This window comes from Scyliorhinus canicula, chromosome 9 (genome assembly GCF_902713615.1).
Source record: "Scyliorhinus canicula chromosome 9, sScyCan1.1, whole genome shotgun sequence".
Taxonomy (NCBI): domain Eukaryota; kingdom Metazoa; phylum Chordata; class Chondrichthyes; order Carcharhiniformes; family Scyliorhinidae; genus Scyliorhinus; species Scyliorhinus canicula.
Window position 1 is genome coordinate 94,337,214 of NC_052154.1, and position 21,050 is coordinate 94,358,263.

The following is a 21,050-nucleotide window of genomic DNA, read 5'->3' on the forward strand; positions in this document are numbered from 1 at the left end:
TAAATCACTGCACTGCCTTTGCAGTGCCTCTACCTGCTGTTCCGTTTCTTGTCTTACCAGGACCGCATGTTATGTGTCCTGGTCGGCCTTGTCGTACTGGGTTTGGAAGCTGCTTAAGTGCGCCAGACAAGACTGGTGTGCCCTCTTAGCATCATCCACCTCTCTGTCTTTTGCTGCCAACCTCCCTTTTAATTCTCTGTTCTCCTTCTCTATGTCGCTTACATCGACTTTACTCATCCTATCTCTCTCCTCTATCTGTCTACGGAGCGTCCTAATGACCTCCTCTGTGCCTCGCAATTGTGCCAGACAGGACACGATTGCCATCGGCTTGCGAGCTTTTCCCAACGTCTACTTGTGGATCTCTGTCAGGTTCTCCCACTAAGTATGTCCTATACTCCCGGGACCTGTTTCCTCATTTGCACAAAATTCGCTCCAAAGGGGCTATCCCTTCCCTTTGTGGTACTTTCTATTCTCATCTTCCCAAACGGGACGCTGCCCTACTCTACTGGTTGCTGCTACCACAAATTCCTGCGGCTTCATTGCCATTTTTCCGATCTGAGTTCTCTTTAAATTTGGAACAAGGGGTAATAAAGCGGTGATGCAAACACAGGTACGGCTTTCGCTAATTTCCGGAATACAAACTCCTGACAGTTTTTCACAACAAAATCTATCAGGTTTACCTTTTATCCCTGTTAGTACGCATGCATTAACACACTTCCGAATTCTGGCGGATTGATCAGAACTGCTTGAACACTTGTGGTTATTTCTGTTCCCAATTGGATTCTAATTCAAATTTTGGGTTCTCTCGGAGTCGGGTGGGGGGGCACTTCTAAGTCGAGTCCCGGCGGAGTCGCCAATAAATGTTGCTCGTTATGCTTTTCCTTAATAGCTCTGTTTTAATAACCTTTGCTCTAGAGTCGCCAGGTACCTTTCTGATACCACTACGAGGTTCAAAGCCAAGTACTGATCAATACACAATAACTCAATACACCAGTTAGTAAGTTTGAAATCAATACACATTTATTATACACACAGTCAATCACTACTCATACATAAACTCTACTTGCTAAACTATCACTACTACTAAAAGCCTATACTTAGCTTCGAAGGGCCCACCAGGTCAGAGGAACAATGGCCTTTGTCTGGTTCTGATTCTGCTGGCTTCGAGCTGCTACGGAATAGTAGCTAGGAGCGTCTATCTTGTAGCGTGCGTTGATCTGAGACTTATTTGGTTGATGCAGCTGCTAGGCAGGTCTCTCCTCGTTGAGAGCCAAGGCCAAGAAGCTGTTAGGCAGATCTCTCCTCATTGAGAGCCAAGGCCAAGAAGAAGGAACTGAACTTGGGGACGCTATCTTATAGGCCCCCGGGGGTTTCGCGCCGTTTTGGGCGGACCCCCGGACTTGGTCCCAATTAATTGGATCATGTCTCAATCGTTCTCATCGATTTTCTCCAATACTGGAGTTGTTCCCTGATCATTGGCCTGCCTTTGTTCTAGCTCCCACTGGCGCCGGGGAGTCTGTCTTGGTCCCGATTGTTTCAATGTCTCTGATTGTTTCTGGAGATAGCTCATTAATATGTTAATGGCTATTGGTTTCGGTTCTGTCTGGGTTCTGCAAATCTTAATACACAGGAAACCTTGCAACCTGCTTGTGTTCCCTGTAGCTGTCCAATTTTGAAATCGGGATGTGGCCACCCCAGGTGGCTACACTGTGCTACCATGCCGCCCTGTATAGCAACGCCTATAGTGGGCAGTATGTATTCCCAGCATTTCCACTGCCAGGCAGTGTTGCATTCCCAGTATTTCCTATATCAGGCTCTGTGTATTCCCTGCATTTTCTATATCGGACACTGTTTATTCCCAGCATTCCCACTGCCAGACAGTGTGCATTCCCAGCATTTCCTCTGTTGGACCGTGCGTATTCCAAACATTTCCACTGTCAAGCCGTGCATATTCCCAGCATTTATTCTTTTGGGCTGTGTGTATTCCCAACATTTCCTATCTCGGGCAGTTTGTATTCCTAACATTTCCACTGCCAGGCAGTGGGCATTCCCAGCATTTCCTCTATCAGGAATGTGATTTCCTAACCTTTCCGATGTCAGGCAGTGTCTAGTCTCAGAATTTCCTATATCGACAGTATGTATACTAGCGTTTTGTCTTCGCTTCTTTCTCAAAAAGAGACCTGGACAATTCCCATCCACCAACACTCTCCTCCGTCTGGCTGAACTTATTCTATCTCTCAACAACTTCTCCTTTAACTTATCTCACTTTCTCCAAATCAAAGGTGTAGCAATAGGTACTCGCATGGTTCCTAGCTACCCTTGCCTTTTTATGGGGTATGTGGAACATTCCTTGTTCCAGGCATATCCAGGCCCCCTCCCACAACTCCTTTACCAACACATTGATGACTATTTTTGGCTCTCGTCCGGACTTGGAAAAATTCATCAACTTCGCTTCCAGTTTCCACCCCTCCATCACTTTCACCTGGTCCATCTCAGACACTTCCCCTCCCTTCCTTGATCTTCCTGTCTCCATTTCCGGCAGTAGACTATCTACTAACATCCACTACAAGTCCACTGACTCCCACAGCTATCTGGATTACAGCTCTTCGCACCCTACACCCTGTAAGGACTCCATCCCTTTCTCTCAACTCCTTCGACTCCATCGCATTTGTTCCGACGATGCCACTTTCCAAAATGGTGCTTCGATAATGTGTTCCTTCTTCCTTAACTGTGATTTCCCACCAACAGTTCTGGACAGAGCCCTCAACAGTGTGCGGTCCATCTCCCACGCCACTACCCTCGCCCCCTCCACTCCCTCCCAGAACAAGGATAGAGTCCCCCTCGTTCTCACATTTCATCCCACCAGCGTCCGTGTGCAAAGCATAATCCTCTGCCATTTTCGCCAACTCCAGCGTGATGTCACCACCAAACACATCTTCCCTTCACCCCCTCTGTCAGCATTCCGCAGAGACCGTTCCCTCCGAGACAAACCAGTCCATTCCTCCACCATACCCAGTACCTCTCCCATCACCCATGGTGTAACACCTGCCCCTTTACTTCTTCCATGCTTAACATTCCAGGCCCAAAACACTCATTCCAGGTTAAGCAGCATTTCACTTGCATCTCTTCCAATTTGGTCCACTGCATTCGCTGCTCCCAATGTGGTCTCCTCTATACTGGAGAGACCAAATGCAGACTGGGCATCTTTGGTCTGTGCGCATTCATGACCCTAACCTTCCTGTTGCTTGCCGTTTTAACAAAAGACCCTGCTCCCATGCCCACATGTCTGTTCTTGGCCTGCTGCAATTTTCCAGTGAAATTCAATGCAAACTGGAGGAACATCTCATCTTCTGGTTAGGCACGCTACAGCCTTCCGGCCTGAACATCGAATTCAACAACTTCAGATGATCAGCTCGACCCCACCTCGCCCCATTTGTTTTCATCACATTTCATTTTAACTGTCTTTTACCATTTCTTTCTTTCTTAATATATATTTAATTCCCCCCCCCCCCAAGTTTATCTACCTTTCCTTCACCTTTCTCCTCTTTGCTTCCCCTCCCCCCACACCTACAGTTCATCCTCTGATGTTAGTTTCCCTGCTGTTTGACCTTTCACATCTTTTGTTCTCTCTGGGGACTGCCATTAGCTCTTTCCCCTTGGTTTCTGTGGCCATTAGCACCCGGTTTCCCTGGGTTTCTGTGGCTATGACTCATCTTTCATTCTCACTCGACAGTATAAATATTTCCCACTTTCTCTGTCTGTTAGTTTTGACAAAGGGTCACCTGGACTCGAAACATTAGCTCTTTTCTCTCCCTACAGATGCTGCCAGACCTGCTGAGATTTTCCAGCATTTTCTCTTCTGTTTCAGATTCTAGCATCCACAGTAATTTGCTTTTATCCTGCATTTTGTCTATTGGGCGGTGTGTATTCCCAGCATTACCTATGTCGGTAGGTGAATTTCCAGCATTTCCTCTACCGGGTATTGTGTATTCCCAACAATTCCATGCTCAGGCAGTGTGTTTTCATAACTTTCCTATATCGGGATGTGTGTATTCAGAACATTTCCTCAAACAGGCAGTGTGTATTCCTAACATTTCCTCTATTAGGCAGTGTGTTTTCCCAGCATGTTGTCTATTGGGCAGTGTGTATTCCCAACAATTCCACTCTCAGGCAGTGTGTTTTCTCTAAATTTCTTATATCGGCCAATGTATTCTCATCATTTCCACTACAGGGCAGTGTATATTACCAGCATTTCCTATATCAGGCATGGAGTATTCCTAACATTCCCACTGCCAGGCAGTGGGCATTCCCACCATTTCCTCTCTCGGGCAGTGTGTATTCCCAATAATTCCACGCTCAAGCAGTGTTTTTTCATAACATTTCCTATATCGTGATCTGTGTATTCTCAGCATTTCCTCAAACAGGCAGAGTGTATTCCTAACATTTCCTATACTCGGCACTGTGTATTCCCAACATTTCTTGTATCGGGCAGTGTGTATTCCCAGCATTTCCTATATCGGACAGTGCGTATTCCCAACAATTTCACTCCCAGGCATTGTGTTTTACCAAAATTCCTTATATCGGACAGTGTGTATTCCCATCATTTCCTCTATAAGGCAGTATGTATTCCCAGCATTTCCACTGCCAGGCATTTCCAACATTTCGTATATCGGGCAATGTCTATTCCCAGCATTACCTCCAGCGGGCAATGTGTATTCCCAGCATTTCCACTGTCAGGCAGTATGCATTTCCAACATGTCCTATATCGGGCCGTGGATATTCTCAGCATTTCCTATATCTGGCAATGTGTATTCCCAACAATTCCACACTCAGGGAATGTGTTTTCACATCATTTCCACAACAGGGCAGTGTGTATTCTAAGCATTTTCTACATCAAGCAGTGTGTTCCCAACATTTTGTATATCGGGCAGTGTGTACTCCAAGTATTTTCTCGTTAAGGCAGTTTATGTTCCCAGCATTTACTACACTGGATAGTGTGTATTCCCAGCATTTCCTATATCACGCAGTGCGTATTCCCAGCATTTCCTATATTGGAGAGTGTGTATACCCAGCATTTCCTAGATTCTGCAGTGTGTATTCCCAACCTTTCCTATATCTGAAAGTGTGTATACCCAACATTTCCACTGCCAGACAGTGTGCTTTTTGAGCATTTCCTGTTTCAGGCCATTGTATACCCTGTATTTCACTGTCACGCATTTTGTATTCCCAGCATTTTCTCTATTGAGCAGCTATATTCCCAACATTTCCCAGGATTTCCTCTATCAAAAGTCTGTATTCCTAACATTTCCTATATCAGGCAGTGTACATTCACAGCATTTCCTCTAGTGAGCAGCTTGTTTTTCCAACGTTTCTTATTTTGGGCAGTGTGCATTCCCAGCATTTCCTCAATCGGGCAGTGTGTGTTTCATGCAATTCTTATATCGGACAGTGTGTATTCCCAGCATTTCCTTATTTCCGACAGTATGTATTTCCAGCATTTCCTCAATCAGGAGTGTGTATTCCTAATATTTCCTCCAGCGGGCAGTTTTTCCCCAACATTTCCTATTTCAGGCAGTGTGCATTCCCAGCATTTCCTCCACAGGTAGTGTGTATTCCTTACAATTCCTATATCAGGCAGTGTATATTCCCAACATTTCCACTGCCATCCAGTGTACATTCCCAGTATTTCCTCAATCGGGCAGTGTGTATTCCCAGAATTTGCTGTATCGGACAGTGTGATTCCCAGAATTTCCCATATTTGACAGTATTCCCAGTGTTTCCACTGCCAGCTAGTCTGTATTCCCATCATTTTCTCAATTGGGCCATGTTCATTCACAGTATTTCCTGTATCAGACAGTGTGCATTCCCCAGATTTCCGATATCTGAGTATTTGTATTCCTAGCATTTCCTCAATTGGACACTGTGCATTCCTAGAATTTTCTCAATCGGGCAGTGTGCATTTCCAACATTCCCTATATCGGGCCGTGTGTATTTTCAACATTTCCTATATCGGGATGTGTGCATACCCAGCATTTCCACTGCCAGACAGTGTGTATTCCCAGTATATCCTCAATCGGGCAGTCTGTGTTCCCAGCATTTCCTATATTGGGCAGTATCTATTCCCAGTATATCCTGAATCGGGCAGTCTGTGTTCCCAACATTTCCTATATCGAGCAGTATGTATTCCCAGCATTTCCTCTATCAGGCAGTGTGTACTCCCAGTATTTCTTATATTGGGCAGTGTGTCTTCCCAGCTTTTCCACTGTCAGGCAGTGTGTTCCCAATATTTCCTATATTGGGCAGTGTGTATTCCCAACATTTCCTCAATAAGGCAGTCTGTATTCCCAGCATTTTCTATATCGTACACTGTTTTCCCAATATTTCCTAGATCAGGCAGTGTGTATTCCCAGAATTTCCTCTATCGGGCAATGTTTATTCCACTATTTCCACTGTCAGGCAGTGTGTATTCCCAGCATTTCCTGTGTCAGGCACTGTATACTCCCAATATTTCCACTGTCAGGCAGTGTGTACTCCCAATATTTCCTATATTGGGCAGTGTGTATTCCCAATATTTCCACTGTCAGGCAGTGTGTACTCCCAGTATTTCCTATATTGGGCAGTGTGTATTCCCAACATTTCCACTGTCAGGCTGTGTGTATTACTTGGATTTTCTTTATCGGGTTGTGTGTACTCCCAAAGTTTCGACTGTCAGGCAACATACATTCCCATCATTTCCACTGTCGGGCAGTGTTTATTCCCAACATTTCCAGTGTCTGGCATTGTGTCTTCCCAGCATTTCCTCTATCCAGCTGCTTGTATTTCAAATGTTTCCAATGTCGGGCAGTGTATATTTCCAGCAATTCCTCAAACACGCAGTGTGTATTTCCAGCATTTCTTCCATCGGGCAATGTGTATATCCAGCATTTCCTCTATCGGCAATGTGAATTAACAGCAGCATTTTCTCTCTCAGCAGTGTGCATTCAAAGCATTTTCTTTATCAGCAATGTGTATTCCCAGCATTTCCTCCATCGGGAAATGTGTATTCCCAGCATTTCCCCTATCGGGCAATGTATATTCACAGCATATGCTCTATTGGGCAGTGTGTATTCCCTGCATTTCCTCTATTGGGGAGTATCTATTCCCAACATTTCCATTATCAGGTAGTGTGTATTCCCAGCCTACCCTCTATCAGGCAGTGTGTATTCCCAGCATTTTCTCTAGCAGGCAGTGTGTGTTCCCAGCACGTCCTATATCGGGCAGTATGTATTCTCAACAATTCCTATATTGGGCAGTGTGTATTCTCAACATTTCCTATAGCAGGCAGTGTGTGTTCCCAGCACGTCCTATATCGGGCAGTATGTATTCTCAACAATTCCTACATTGGGCAGTGTGTATTCCTTTAAAACAAAAATGTATTTTAGTACAAACATGTATCAAAACAGGTTACAGCGAATAAACACCCCGGGAAACATACTTCCCAACAATCAACTGTACAGATTTTTCCCCTTTTCACCCTCCCTCCCCCACGACGATCAGCCCCTCAAACACGGTGACAATCATCCCCCACCTTTCCTCAAACCTCCCTGAAGAGCCCCTTAACACTTACTTTATCTTCTCTAATTGCAGGAAGGGCAGTGTGTATTCCCAACATTTTCTACATCGGGCAGTGTGTATTCCAAGCATTTCTCGATCAGGCAGTGTGTGTTACCAGCATTTCCTTGATCAGGAAATGTGTATTCCCACATGTGGTGAATATATAAGTACTATTAATTCACCAGTATACTGTGTTGCATTATACCATGCTACTAACCCTGTGGGCTCTATCTATGGGCCACTGTGTGGCTACACCCACAGGGGGAGATGTGGAGCATGTACGGCCTCTGCCCATGGCTCCGCCCTCTACAGGAAGTATAAGAGCAGTAGACCTGCGGGACCGCCTTCAGTATTGTACCGGTCGCAGGCAGGCAAAGTTGTAAGCTGATTAAAACCACTGTTTACTTCGATTCGAGTCTCCGAGTGAATTGATGGTCGCATCAATTTAATCAGCTTAGAGAACTACTATGGAGTCAGCTCTCAAACCTGACAGACTGGAACTCAATCTACAGGCCGTCGAGGGGAAATACATTTTTTCACATTGGCTTCGGTATTTCAAGGCCTACCTGGCTGCGACGTCGACATCATCCATCACGGATGAACAGAAATTGAGTCTTCTCCATGCACGGGTGAGCCATCACATTTCTGCCCAACTCGACGATGCCGCCTCCTACACTGAGGCCCTCACGATACTCGAACGCATCTACGTGAGGCCTGTGAATGAAGTCCACGTGCGACATATCTTCACTACTCGCCGCCAGTGTCCCGGGGAGTCGCTAGATGACTATCTGCGTGACCTCAAAGCCCTCGCACGTGACTGTAACTATCAGGCCGTTACGGCCACTCAGCACATGGAACTCGCCATCCGAGACGCTAACGTTACGGGGGTCCGATCGAACTATGTGAGGCAGCGCCTGCTCGAAAAAGGGGCCCAGGACCTAGAGGACACAGTAAAACTGCCGACCTCGCTGGAGATCGCTTTTCAGAGTCTCACTGCATTCCCAGCCGATCATGCAACTCCCTCGTGGGTCCTCGGCCAGAGACTACCCCAGGCCTGCGCCGCGCGGCCACCTGCTCACCACAGGGGGCTATCTTGCCATTTTTGCGGCCAGCCCCAACACCCCCACAACAATGCCCAGTCCACAACACGAACTGCAGCAGCTGTAGGCGAAAAGGACACTTCGCAAAGGTCTGCCTGGCAAGCCTAAACACTCGAACTCGAACGTACAAACTCGATCCACCGACTCTCAGGCCCGCAGACCCACGTGTCTGCTGACCCCGACTCCACACAACACGTGCGTCTCACGGGGGCCGCCATCTTGACCATCCTCCCCCACGCGGCCAGCCACGCGCGATCCATGGGGGCCGCCATCTTGGGCACCATCTTCCTCACCGCACACCACGTGCGATCACGTGCCATCTTGGCCATCACCCACTACGCCGCTCGATGCATACGACCTGCACAGACAGTCATCGCGGGGCCGCCCCAGCACCGCTGACCACGCCGCCGACTACCCTCAACTCAGGGCAGTCACCTTGGACCAGTCAAGACCCAAGCACCTCAAGAGCTCCATGATGGCTGTCCGCGTTAACGGATACGAGACACCTTGCCTGTTTGACTCTGGGAGCACCGAGAGCTTTGTCCACCCGATCTGGTAAGACGCTGTTCGCTCCCGATATTCCCAACGCAACAAACAATCACCCTCGCCTCTGGGTCGCACTCAGTACAAATCCAAGGGCGCACTACTGCAACCTTAACGATACAGGGCGGTGAGTATACTAATTTTCAATTGCACGTGCTCCCAGACCTCTGCGCCCCTCTCCTCTTAGGACTCGATTTTCAGTGCAATCTCAGGAGCCTAACTCTTAGTTTTGGCGGACCCCTGCCCCCGCTCACTATATGCAGCCTCGCAATCCTAAAAATCAACCCCCTCCCCTCTTCGCTAACCTCACTGCGGACTGCAAGCCAGTAGCCACTCGAAGCAGGAGGTATAGTCTGCAGGACAGGGCATTTATTAGTCCGAGGTCCGGCGTCTCTTGCAGGAAGGAGTCATAGAAGCCCCTGGAGAGCTCAGGAGGTGATCGTCAAGACTGGGGAAAAGTTCCGGATGGTGGTTGATTACAGCCAGACCATTAATCGGTTTATGCACCTTGATGCGTACCCCCTTCCCCGGATTGCAGATGAATCAGATTGCGCACTACCGCGTGTTCTCCAAGGTGGATCTGAAGTCTTCATACCACCAGCTCCCAATCCACCCGGAGGACCGCCACTACACGGCTTTTGAGGCAGACGGCCGACTCTTTCATTTCCTCCGGGTCCCCTTTGGCGTCACGAACAGGGTTTCGGTGTTCTAACGAGCGATGGACCGAATGGTGGGCCAGTACGGGCTGCGGGCCACGTTTCTGTACGTGGACAACGTCACCATCTGCGGCCATGATCAGCAGGACCACGGCGCCAACCTCCATCGATTTCTCCAAACTGCCCAAAAACTTAATCTCACTTACAACAAGGAGAAATGCGTTTTCCGCACTACCAGGCTTCTACGTCGTGGAAAACGGGGTCCTAGGGCCCGACCCTGACCGTATGCGCCCCCTCCTACAACTCCCTCTCCCTCACTGTCCCAAGGCCCTCAAGAGGTGCCTTGGATTTTTTTCCTATTACGCCCAGTGGGTCCCCCAGTATGCGGACAAAGCCCGCCCACTATTTAAAGCCACCCTTTTCCCACTGTCAGCCGAGACTCGCCAGGCCTTCAACTGCATCACGGCGGACATCGCCAAAGCCACCATGAGTGCGGTGGACGAGTCTGTACTCTTTCAGGTGGAGAGCGACGCATCAGAGGTCACTCTCGCCGCCACCCTAAACCAGGCAGGCCGGTAGCGTTTTTTTCCCGAACCCTCTCCTCCTCTGAACTACAACACTCCTCGGTCGAAAAGGAAGCTCAAGCCATCGTGGAAGCCGTGGGGCACTGGAGGCACTACCTCGCTGGTAGGAGGTTTACCCTCATCACCGACCAAAGATCGGTTGCCTTCATGTTTGATAATTCGCAGCGGGGCAAGATCAAAAATGATAAGATCTTGAGGTGGAGGATCGAACTCTCCACCTATAATTACGATATAGTATATCGCCCTGGGAAGCTCAACAAGCCCCCAGATGCCCTGTCCCGCGGCACATGCGCCAGCGCGCAAGACGACCAACTACAGGCTATCCACGATGACCTCTGCCACCCGGGGGTCACCCGGCTCGCCCATTACATCAAGGCCCGCAACCTGCCCTTCTCCACCGAGGAGGTCAAAGCTGTAACCAGGAATTGCCAAATCTGTGCGGAATGTAAACCGCACTTCTATCGACCAGATAAGGCCCACCTGGTAAAGGCTTACCGGCCCTTTGTACGCCTCAGTATTGATTTCAAAGGGCCCCTCCCCTCAAGTAATCGCAATACCTATTTCCTTAACATTATAGACGAGTCTCCCGTTCCCGGTTTGCCATCCCATGCCCCGACATGACCACCCCACCGTTATCTGAGCCCTGCACAGCGTCTTCACTCTGTTTGGTTTCCCCAATTATGTCCACAGTGACAGGGCTCGTCCTTCATGAGCGACGAACTGCATCAGTACCTTTCAGTAAGGGCATCGCCTCGAGCAGGACTACCAGTTACAACCCCAGGGGTAACGGGCAGGTGGAGAGGGAGAACGCGACGGTCTGGAAGACCATCCTACTGACCCTACAGTCCAGGAATCTCCCGGTTTCCCACTGGCAGGAAGTCCTCCCCAATGCGCTCCACGCTATTAGGTCCCCCCTTTGCACGGCCACAAACCAGACTCCTCATGAACCGTTTGTTGATCTTCCCTCAGGGAACTACACAGGGGCCTCGCTCCCTCCTGGCTGAGGACACCAGGCCCTGTCCTCCTTTGGAAACACGCTCGGACCCATAAGACCATGCGGACCCCTAGTAGAGAGGTCCAGCTCATGCACTCGAACCCACATTATGCATACGTCGAACACCCCGACGGCCGGCAGGATACCGTCTACCTCCGAGACCTGGCGCCCGCAGGCTCATCCTCCACTACCACTAATGTACCACCCACACTATACCCAGGCGTGTCCTGCGTCCCCGACACCTATTTGGTTTCTGCGCTCCCTTCCACTGGCACACCAGTCCGCAGGAACGAAGCTCCGGAAGAACCGGCCTCGGAGTCCACCACCCGCGTCCCGGACCGGACCCACATCCACAGCCACCCGAACGGCTGTGACACCAGTGCTTCATCGGTCACAACGTACGATCCGAGCGACCGGACCGACTGAATTTGTGAACCCGTCACCCCCGCCGGACTTAATGTTTTTACGGGGGGTGAATGGTGACTCTATAAGTACTATTAATTCACCAGTATACTGTGTTACATATGCCATGCTATTAACCCTGTGGGCTCCATCTATGGGCCACTGTGTGGATTCACCCACAGGGGGAGATGTGGAGCATGTACGGCTCCGCCCATGCTCCACCCCATGGCTCCGCCCTTATAGGAAGTATAAGAGCAGTAGACCTGCGGACCGCCTTCAGTATTGTACCGGTCGCAGGCAGGCAAAGTTGTAAGCTGATTAAAACCACTGTTTACTTCGACTCGAGTCTCCAAGATGGTCGCAATCACCACATTTCCTCTATCATTCATTATGGTTCCACCATTTCATATATCAGGCGCATATATATTCCAAGCATTTCCTCGATCAGGCAGTGTGCATTTCTGTACCAAGGAGTGTGTATTCCCAACATTTCCACTGTCAGGCTGTGCGTATTCCCAACATTTCCTCTGTCGGACAGTGTGCATTCCTCGCATTTCAGTATCGGCAGTGTGTATTCCCAGCATTTCCGTAATTGGGCAGTATGTATTTTCCAGCATATCCTCTATCGGGACAGTGGTATTCTCATCCTTTTCTCTATCAGGCAGTATGTATTCCAATTTTTCCCCTGTCAGGCAGTGTGTATTCCCAGAATTTTCTCTGTTGGACAGTATGTATTCCCACGCCTTTCTCATATCTGGCAGTATGTATTTCCCAATATTTCCTATCGGACAGTGTGCATTCCCTATATCGGGCAGTGTGTATTCCCAACATTTCCTATATCGGGCAGTGTGTATTCCAAACATTTCCTCTATCGGGCAGTGTGTGTTCCAGCATTTCCTGATTCGGCAGTGTGTATTCCCAGTTTTTCATCGTTTTTGTTTCAGAATTCAAAGGTTCTCAGTGTTTTTTAAAACAATTTTTCATTGGATTCTTCCCAAAGGATTTGAACAGAGATGGAAATAATAATCAAGATTCAAACATGGAAGCAAATCTGGAGTATATCACCTTGATTGGCCTCGGAATTTCAATCTTCTTCTGGTCATCTCTATGATCTATTACATGTTTCACGGTGAGGCTGTTTGCTATTTAACATTGTTTGTTTATGTGCGGCTGTCCATAAGTGTGTGAATGCAAAATCATTACATTGTGCAGAGTTCCATCTCGGGGTGGCATGGTGGCACAGTGTCGAGGGGTCGATCCCGGCCTCAGGTCACTGCCCGTGTGGAGTTTGCGCTTTCTCTCCCCATGTCGGTGTGGGTCTCACCCCCATAACCCAAAGATTTACAGGGTAAGGTGAATTAGCCTCGCTAAATTGTCCCTTAATTGGTAAAATGAATTGGGTAGTCTAAATTTATTTTTAATAATAAATAAATTGTACAGAGCTCCATTCCACTTAAATCAACTTCCTTGTCAACCAAAACTCATTCAAGTCAGGGACTTACTCAGGAAGGAGGAGCTAGGCTCTGCAACAGCCGTCGATCAGGTACAGTTTCCAAACACTGGAAAATGATTGTGAGATATGAGTGTGCACTTCCCAACACTCTGCCAGCTTAGTGAATGGGAGTATGAGCAAGCATATAATGACTTCTGGTAGAATGCAATGGTGATTTGATGTCTGCACTACCAATTTCGAATACTATTTATGAGCCTAAACCCTACACAGCTGAACACCATGTTCGGACAGAATGAAGGATTGCGACCAGCCTTATCCTGAAGTGTTGACAGGCTAGGCACTGGATTAATTCATCTGATTGCTGGTGCATTTGAATATCTTCGAATTCACAGAATCCACAGAATGCTGTGAAGGTTTTTTTAAGGGCAACATGGTAGCACGCTGGTTAGCACTGTGCTTCACAACACCAGGGTTCCGGGTTCGATTCCTACTTGGATCACTGTCTGTGCAGAGTCTGCACGTTCTCCTTGGGTTTCCTGCTTGGGTTTCCTCCGGGTGCTCTGGTTCCTCCCACAAGTCCTGAAAGATATGCTGTTGGGTCATTTGGACATTCTGAATTCTCCCTCCGTGTATCCGAACAGGTGCCGGAATGTGGCAACTAGGGGCTTTTCACAGTAACTACTTGTGGCAATAAAGATTGTTATAAAAGATTATAAACATGTCTATAAAGAACAAAGAACCAGGAAAAATACAGCACAGGAACAGGTCCTTTGGCCTTCCAAGCTTGCAGCTACCATGCTGCCAGTCTAACCTAATATCTTCTACACGTCCATTGTCCGTATCCCTGTATTCCCATCCTATTCATGTATTTGTCAAAATGTCCCTTAAACATCACGATCGTACCTGCTTCCACAACTTCCTCCGTCAGCGAGTTCCAGGCATTCACTAACCCTCTGTATAAAATCTATGCAAAAGAAATATGCTCCCTATTAATTGACTCTTCCATCCTGATTATGTCTCCATTCCCAGACAACCTGGCATCAGTACAAATGGTGCAAAGATCCCACATTGATAACGCAATCATTAAGAATCACCGATGATGGGGCCCTTTCCCTTTGCCCCATCAACAACAGCTGTGTCCTTGAGCTGATTTCCTGCACCGAACAACTTGAACTAAACAGCATGTGTGTGTAATCATAGAGGTTACAGTGCAGAAGGAGCCCATTCGGCCCATCGGCTCTGCACCGGCGCTTGGAAAGAGCACGCTATGCCACCGCCTTATCCTCGTAACCCAGTAACCTCACCTAACCTTTTGGAAAACTAAGGGGCAATTTATCATGGCCAATCCACCTAACCTGGACATCTTTGGACTGTGGGAGGAAACCTGAGCACCCGATCAAACCTGAGCACCACGCAGACACGGGGAGAACGTGCAGACTCTGCACAGTAACCCGAGGCCGGGAAATGAACCCGGGACCCGAGAGCTGTGAGGCATCAGTGCTAACCACTGTACCACCACGTCACCCCAATACAGTTCAATACAGAAGAGTTTCAAACCCTCACCACTGAGTGGATAATTAAAGTTTTAAACACTAATTTCATTTATATATTTTCCCTCATCTGCTGGAATTCTCCGGCTGTTTGCTGGCAGCGGAATTCTGTGTTCCCGCTGGCAGCCCACCCCTGCCCGCGAGTTTCCCGGCGACGTGCAGTGGTTTTCAATGGGAATTCCCATTGACAGCGACAGGAGGAGAGAATCCGGTCATCAGCCAACTGCGCGCTTGCCTCCTGCTGCCAAGACGCATGCAGCTGGGAGGCTGGAGAATCTTGGACGCCAATATGTCAGCCACAGGAAATCATTATAGGAATTCCTCAAGGTCATGTTTGGGACACGATTATTTCAGTTGATTCTTCAATTACCTCTTTCATCAGTTCAACTTTTCAAATACTGCAGCAGTCCTTGTCCATGATTAGTAAGTTCACGGATGACATGAAGGACACGTGAAGTGAAATGAAATGAAATGAAAATCACTTATTGTCACGAGTAGGGCTTCAATTAAGTTACTGTGAAAGCCCCTAGTCGCCACATTCTGGCGCCTGTCCTGGGGAGGCTGGTACGGAATCCAACCATGCTGCTGGCCTGCTTGGTCAGCTTTAAAAGCCAGCGAATTAGCCCAGTGAGCTAAACCAGCCCCTCTGGCTGATAGTGGCAGATAGTGTTGAGGATTGTCAGAGGATACAGCAGGATACATAGATAGTTTGGAAACACAGGCAGAGAAATGGAGTTTAATCCAGACAAATGGGAGGTAATACATTTTGGTAGGTCTAACATTGAGGGGAAACTATACCGTAATACCAAAACTCTTGGGTAATATAGAAAGTCAGAGAGATCTGAGCGTACAGGTCCACAGATCTTTGAAAGTGGCAACAGAAGTGGGCAAGGTAATCAAGAAAGCATACGGGATACTTGCCTTCATTCGATGGGGGCATTGAGTGTAAAAACTGGCAAGTCATGCTGCGTTTTATAAGGCCGCATTTGGAAGCTTGATAATGGCCGCATTTGAAATATTGCACACAATTCTGGTTGCCACTCTACCAGAAGGACGTGGAAGCTTTGGAGAGGGTGCAGAGGAGGTTACCAAGATGTGCCTGGTCTGGAGAGTGTTAGCTGTGCGGAGAGGCTGAATAGACTCAGACTGTTTTCATTAGAATGATGGAGGTTGAGTGGTGACCTGATAGTTACTACAAGATTATGAGGGCCATGGATAGAGTGGATAGGCAGGCACTCTTTCCAAGGACGTTCAGTCACCAGAGGGCATAGGTTTAAGGTCCTTGGGGGCAAAGTTTAGAGGAGATCTGAGAGGTAGGTGTTTTACACAGAGGGTGGTGAGTGCCTGGAATGCGTAGCCAGGGGAGGTTGTGGAAGCAGATACATTAACAGCGTTCAAAAGACAAAAGGCATCTTGACAAATCCACGAATAGGATGGGTACAGAGGGATACAGCACACCGAAGCACTGAGAGGTTTTGACCAAGAGAGAATCAAACAATCTCTACTTGACATCAATGGCATTACCATCGCGGAATCCCCCCACTGTCAACATCCTGGGGTGTCGATGGGTAGCCATGATGTGGAGATGCCGGCGTTGGACTGGTGTGAGCATTCACCTGAGGAAGGAGCAGTGCTCCAAAAGCTCGTGTTTGAAACAAACCTGTTGGACTTTAACCTGGTGTTGTAAAACTTCTTACTGTAGCATCCTGGGGGTTACCATTGACCAGAAACTGAACTAGACTAGCCATAAATTACTGTGGCTAAAAGAGAGGTCAGAGGCTCGGAATGCTGCAGTGAGTAACTCACCTCCTGACTCCCCAAAGCCAATCCACCAACTACAAGACACTAATCATGATTGTGATAGAATACTGCCACTTGCCTGGATAAGAACAGCTCAAATAACACTCAAGAAGCTCGACACTATCCAGAACAAAGCAGCCCGCATGGTTGACATTTCTTCGACAAACATTCACTCCCTCCGCCACAGATGCACTCCTGTGTACCATCTACAAGATGCACTTCAGTACTCAGTTGGCTTCTTCAACCAACACCTTGCAAAACTGTAACCACTACCACCTCCACTATCTAATAATTAGGTATGTAGAGATGTAAAGAAATACCATCACTGGTCAATTCCGCTCCAGGTCACTCACCTGACTTGGAAATATTATCACCGTCCCTTCATTGTCACTGCAACCCTCTCCCTAACAGCACTGTGGGTTGTACCTACACCTCATGACTGCATTGGTTCAAGAAGGCTTCTTGAAGAGCAATTATGGATAGGCAATAAATGTGAACCTTGGCAGTAATACTTACATCCCATGAGCAAATAAGAAAAACATAATATACACTTGTCTTACTGGTTGTTTGGTATGAGTGAGCGTAATTGTGACAGTATCATTGAGTTCCATGCTGTGTTTCCCAACAGTTATTCCAATTAGATCATCATTCAGAATATGTCTCTCTTTTGATCCTGTGAAATAAACGGAATGTCATTTTAGAAAAATCTATCGAACTATGCAGGGCTCTCGAGGGGAAAATCATCCAGATTTCAATTGGCTTGAAACCCCTTGAGTTGAGAAGACCAAGAAGCATAATAATCATTTATTTTAATGGATTACATTAATGTTTCAGAAGTAACGTATAGTTTTAAGAATTAATATGTTAAATGTAAGATAAATGGAAACATGAAGGCCTGGAGTACAGGGAGAAGCAATAGTTAAAGAGTGTCCAGCATGGAAAAATGGTGGAGATGAGCTGTTTATACCTCAATGCAAGGAGTATTTTAAACAAGGTAGATGAGTTAAGGGCACTGTGTTGTTCCTTGTGTCTTAATAAAGCTCGTAGTCTCAAAGTTGGAGAAGATGCTTTATTGTGAATTTGTTCTGTCTCCAGAGCTTAACTTACAGCTACCTCAAATGCTGCCTGCCTGTGTCTGTGTCTTGCTCCCAGTTCTCCCTTCCGTGAAGTGTGTCATCACTTCCTGTCCCTCTGTATTTATAGCTGTCCCGTGCTCCCTCTAATGCTTGCTCAGTTGTATTGCCTCTACACTGATACACAATCACCACAGGCACAAGTAGCATGGCAGCATGTTGCTGTAACGGAAACCTGGCTAAATGAGGGACAGAAATCTCTGGATACAGGCAGGATAGTATAATGTAAGCCTACTTGTGACAATAAAAGATTATTATATTATTTTTATATGTAAATTATTTGGAGGAAAATGTAACTGGTCTGATTAGTAAGTTTGCGGATGACACAAATAATAAAGAACAATACAGCACAGGAACAGGCCCTTCGGCCATCCAAGCCTGCGCTGACCATGGTACCTGCCCTAAACTAAGTCGTATCCTTCCATTCCCACCCTATTCATATATTTGTCAGGATGCCCCTTAAATGCCGCTCTCGTACCTGCTCCCACCACCTCCCCAGGTAGCGCGTTCCATATTTACCACCTCTGTGTAAAATAGCTTGCCATCACAATCTGTTCTAAACTTTTCCCACGCACTTTAAACCTATGTCTGCTAGTACTCTCCTACCCTAGGAAAGAGCATTTGACTATCCACTCTGTCCATGCCCCTAATAATTTGGTCGACTTCTATCTGGTTGCCTCTCAACCTCCGTCGTTTCAGTGAGAACAAATCTCTCCTGAGAGCTAATACCTTCCGTACCAGGAAACATCCTGGTAAACCTCTTCTGTACCCTCCAAAGCCTCCACATCCTTCTGGTAGTGGGGTGACCAGAATTGACACCATATTCCATGAGCTAAGGTTCTATACAGCTGCAGCATGACTTGCCAATTTCTATACTCGATTACCATGCTGATGAAGGCAAGCATGTCGTATGCCTTCTTGACTACCTTCTCCACTGCGTTGCCACTGTCAGGGACTGTGAACATGTACACCCAAATCCTCTGCATATCAAACACTCTGAAGGGTTTTTGCTATTACTGTATATTTCCCACCTTATATTATACATTCCCTCACATTTGGCCAGATTAAACACGATCTGTTATCTCTCTCCCCAAGTCTCCAATCGATGTAGATCCTGCTATATCGTCTGACATTCCACATCATTATCCGCAATTTCCACCAACCTTTGTGTCATCTGCAAACTTTCTAATCAGACCAGTTACATTTTTCTCCAAATCATTTATATATACTATAGTTTGAATGGTCTTTCAAGGAATGATCTGACGGATGCTGATTGATGGATGTTCATTGTAAAAGTCTGTGCTGAAACAAGTCAATTTCAGAGTTGATTGGAAAAGAAGCCTAGTAGGGAAGACAGGTGGAACAGTCATGGCATGAGTTTTTGGGGGTTATTCGGGAGGCACAACATAAAATCATCCCAAGGAGGAGGAAACATGCTAAGTGGAGGACAAGGCTTCCATGTTTGATGAGGGAAGTCAAGGGCAGCATAAAAGCAAAAGAAAAAGCATGCAAAGTGGTGAGGATTAGTGGGAAGCCACAAGATTGGGAATCCTTTATGCATAAATGCATAAATCCTTTATGCAAGCAGAGAACAACTAAAAAAGCTATAAGGTGAGAGAAGTTGAAATATGACTGCTAGTAATATAAAAGAAGACAGGAAGAGGTTTTATCAATATATAACAGATCAGAGAGGGGCAAAAATAGACATAGGACCACCGAAAAATGTGGCTGAAGAAGTAATAATAGGAAACAAAGAAATGACAGATGAACTGAATAGTTACTTTGCATCAGTCTTCACGATGGAAGACACTAGGGATGCCAGAGCTCCAGGAGAACCAGGGGTCAGAGGTGATTGCAGTGACCATCACTAAGGAGAAGGTTCTGGGGAAACTGAAAGGTCTGGAGGTGGATAAGTCACCTGGACCGAATGGACTACATGGAAGCGCTCCAAAAGAGATAGCTGAGGAGATTGTGGAGGCATTGGTAGTGATCTTTCAGGAATCACTGGAGACAGGAAGGATCCCAAAGAACTGGGAGGTGGCTAATGTAACACCAGTTTAAGAAGGAAGGAGGCAGAAGACGGGAAATTTAGGCCGTTATCCTGACTTTGGTCATTGGTAAGATTTTAGAGTGTGGTATTAAAGATAAGATCACGGGATGTACTTGGAAGTGCATGATAAAATACGATTGACTCAGCACGGCTTTGTCAAAAGAGGTCATGTCTGACAAATCTGTCTCTGCCTAAATTCCTCCTTCCAAAGTGCATAACCTCACACATTGTATTTCATCTGCACTTCATTGACCACTCTCCTAGCTTGTCCAAATCCTTCTGTAGCCCCCTTGCTTCCGCAATACTACCTGTTAGAGTTCTTTGAGGAGGTAACAAAGACGTTAGACAAAGGAGAATCAGTGGACGTGATTTGGTCAGATTTCTAGAAGGCCTGTGACAAGGTTCCGCATCGGAGACTGTTAAGTAAGTTAAGAGCCCAGGTGTTAAGGGTACGATCCTGGCATAGATAGAGTATTGGCTGACCGGCAGAAGGCAGAGTTTGCGGATAAAGTGGTCTTTTTCAGGATGGCAGCCAGTGTGCCTCAGGGGTCTGTGCTGGGACCACAACTTTTCACGATACACATTAATGATCTGGAAGAAGGAACTGAAGGCACTGTTGCTAAATTTGCAGATTATATAAAGACCTGTAGAGGGACAGGTAGTATTGAGGAAGCAAGGGGGCTGCAGAAGGATTTGGACAAGCTAGGAGAGTGGGGCAATGAAGTGGCAGATGAAATACAATGTGGAAAAGTGTGGGTAATGCACTCTGGAAGGAGAAATTTATGCATAAACTATTTCTAAATGGGGAAATGCTTCGGAAATCAGAAGCACAATGGACTTGGGAGTCCTTGTTCACGATTCTCTTAAGATTAATGTGCAGGTTCAGTCAACAATTAGGAAGGGCTAATGCAATGATAGCATTCATGTCAAGAGGGTTAGAATACAAGACCAGGGATGTACCTCTGAGGCTGTATAGGGCTCTATTCAGCCCCTATTTGGAGTATTGTTAGCAGTTTTGGGCCCCGTATCTAAGGAAAGATGTGCTGGCCTTGGAAAGATTCAGAGGAGGTTCAGAAGAATGATCCCTGGAATGAGGAACTTGCCGTATGAGGAATGGTTGAGAACACTCTGTCTGTACTCGTTGGAATTTAGAAGGATGAGAGGGGATCTTATTGAAACTTATAGGAGGCCT

The 21,050-nt window shown here is 47.0% G+C and overlaps 1 protein-coding gene across 1 annotated transcript in view; it reads left to right on the top strand.

Annotated features, from left to right (window-relative positions):
- The window catches only part of LOC119970911 (adhesion G-protein coupled receptor G6-like), a 319,332-nt gene that overhangs the window by 239,643 nt on the left and 58,639 nt on the right, over positions 1–21,050 (top strand). Inside the window, exon 10 of the mRNA XM_038806021.1 lies at positions 12,873–12,979. Within this exon, the coding sequence (XP_038661949.1) occupies positions 12,873–12,979 (107 nt within the window). The remainder of the gene's footprint in view (positions 1–12,872; positions 12,980–21,050) is intronic.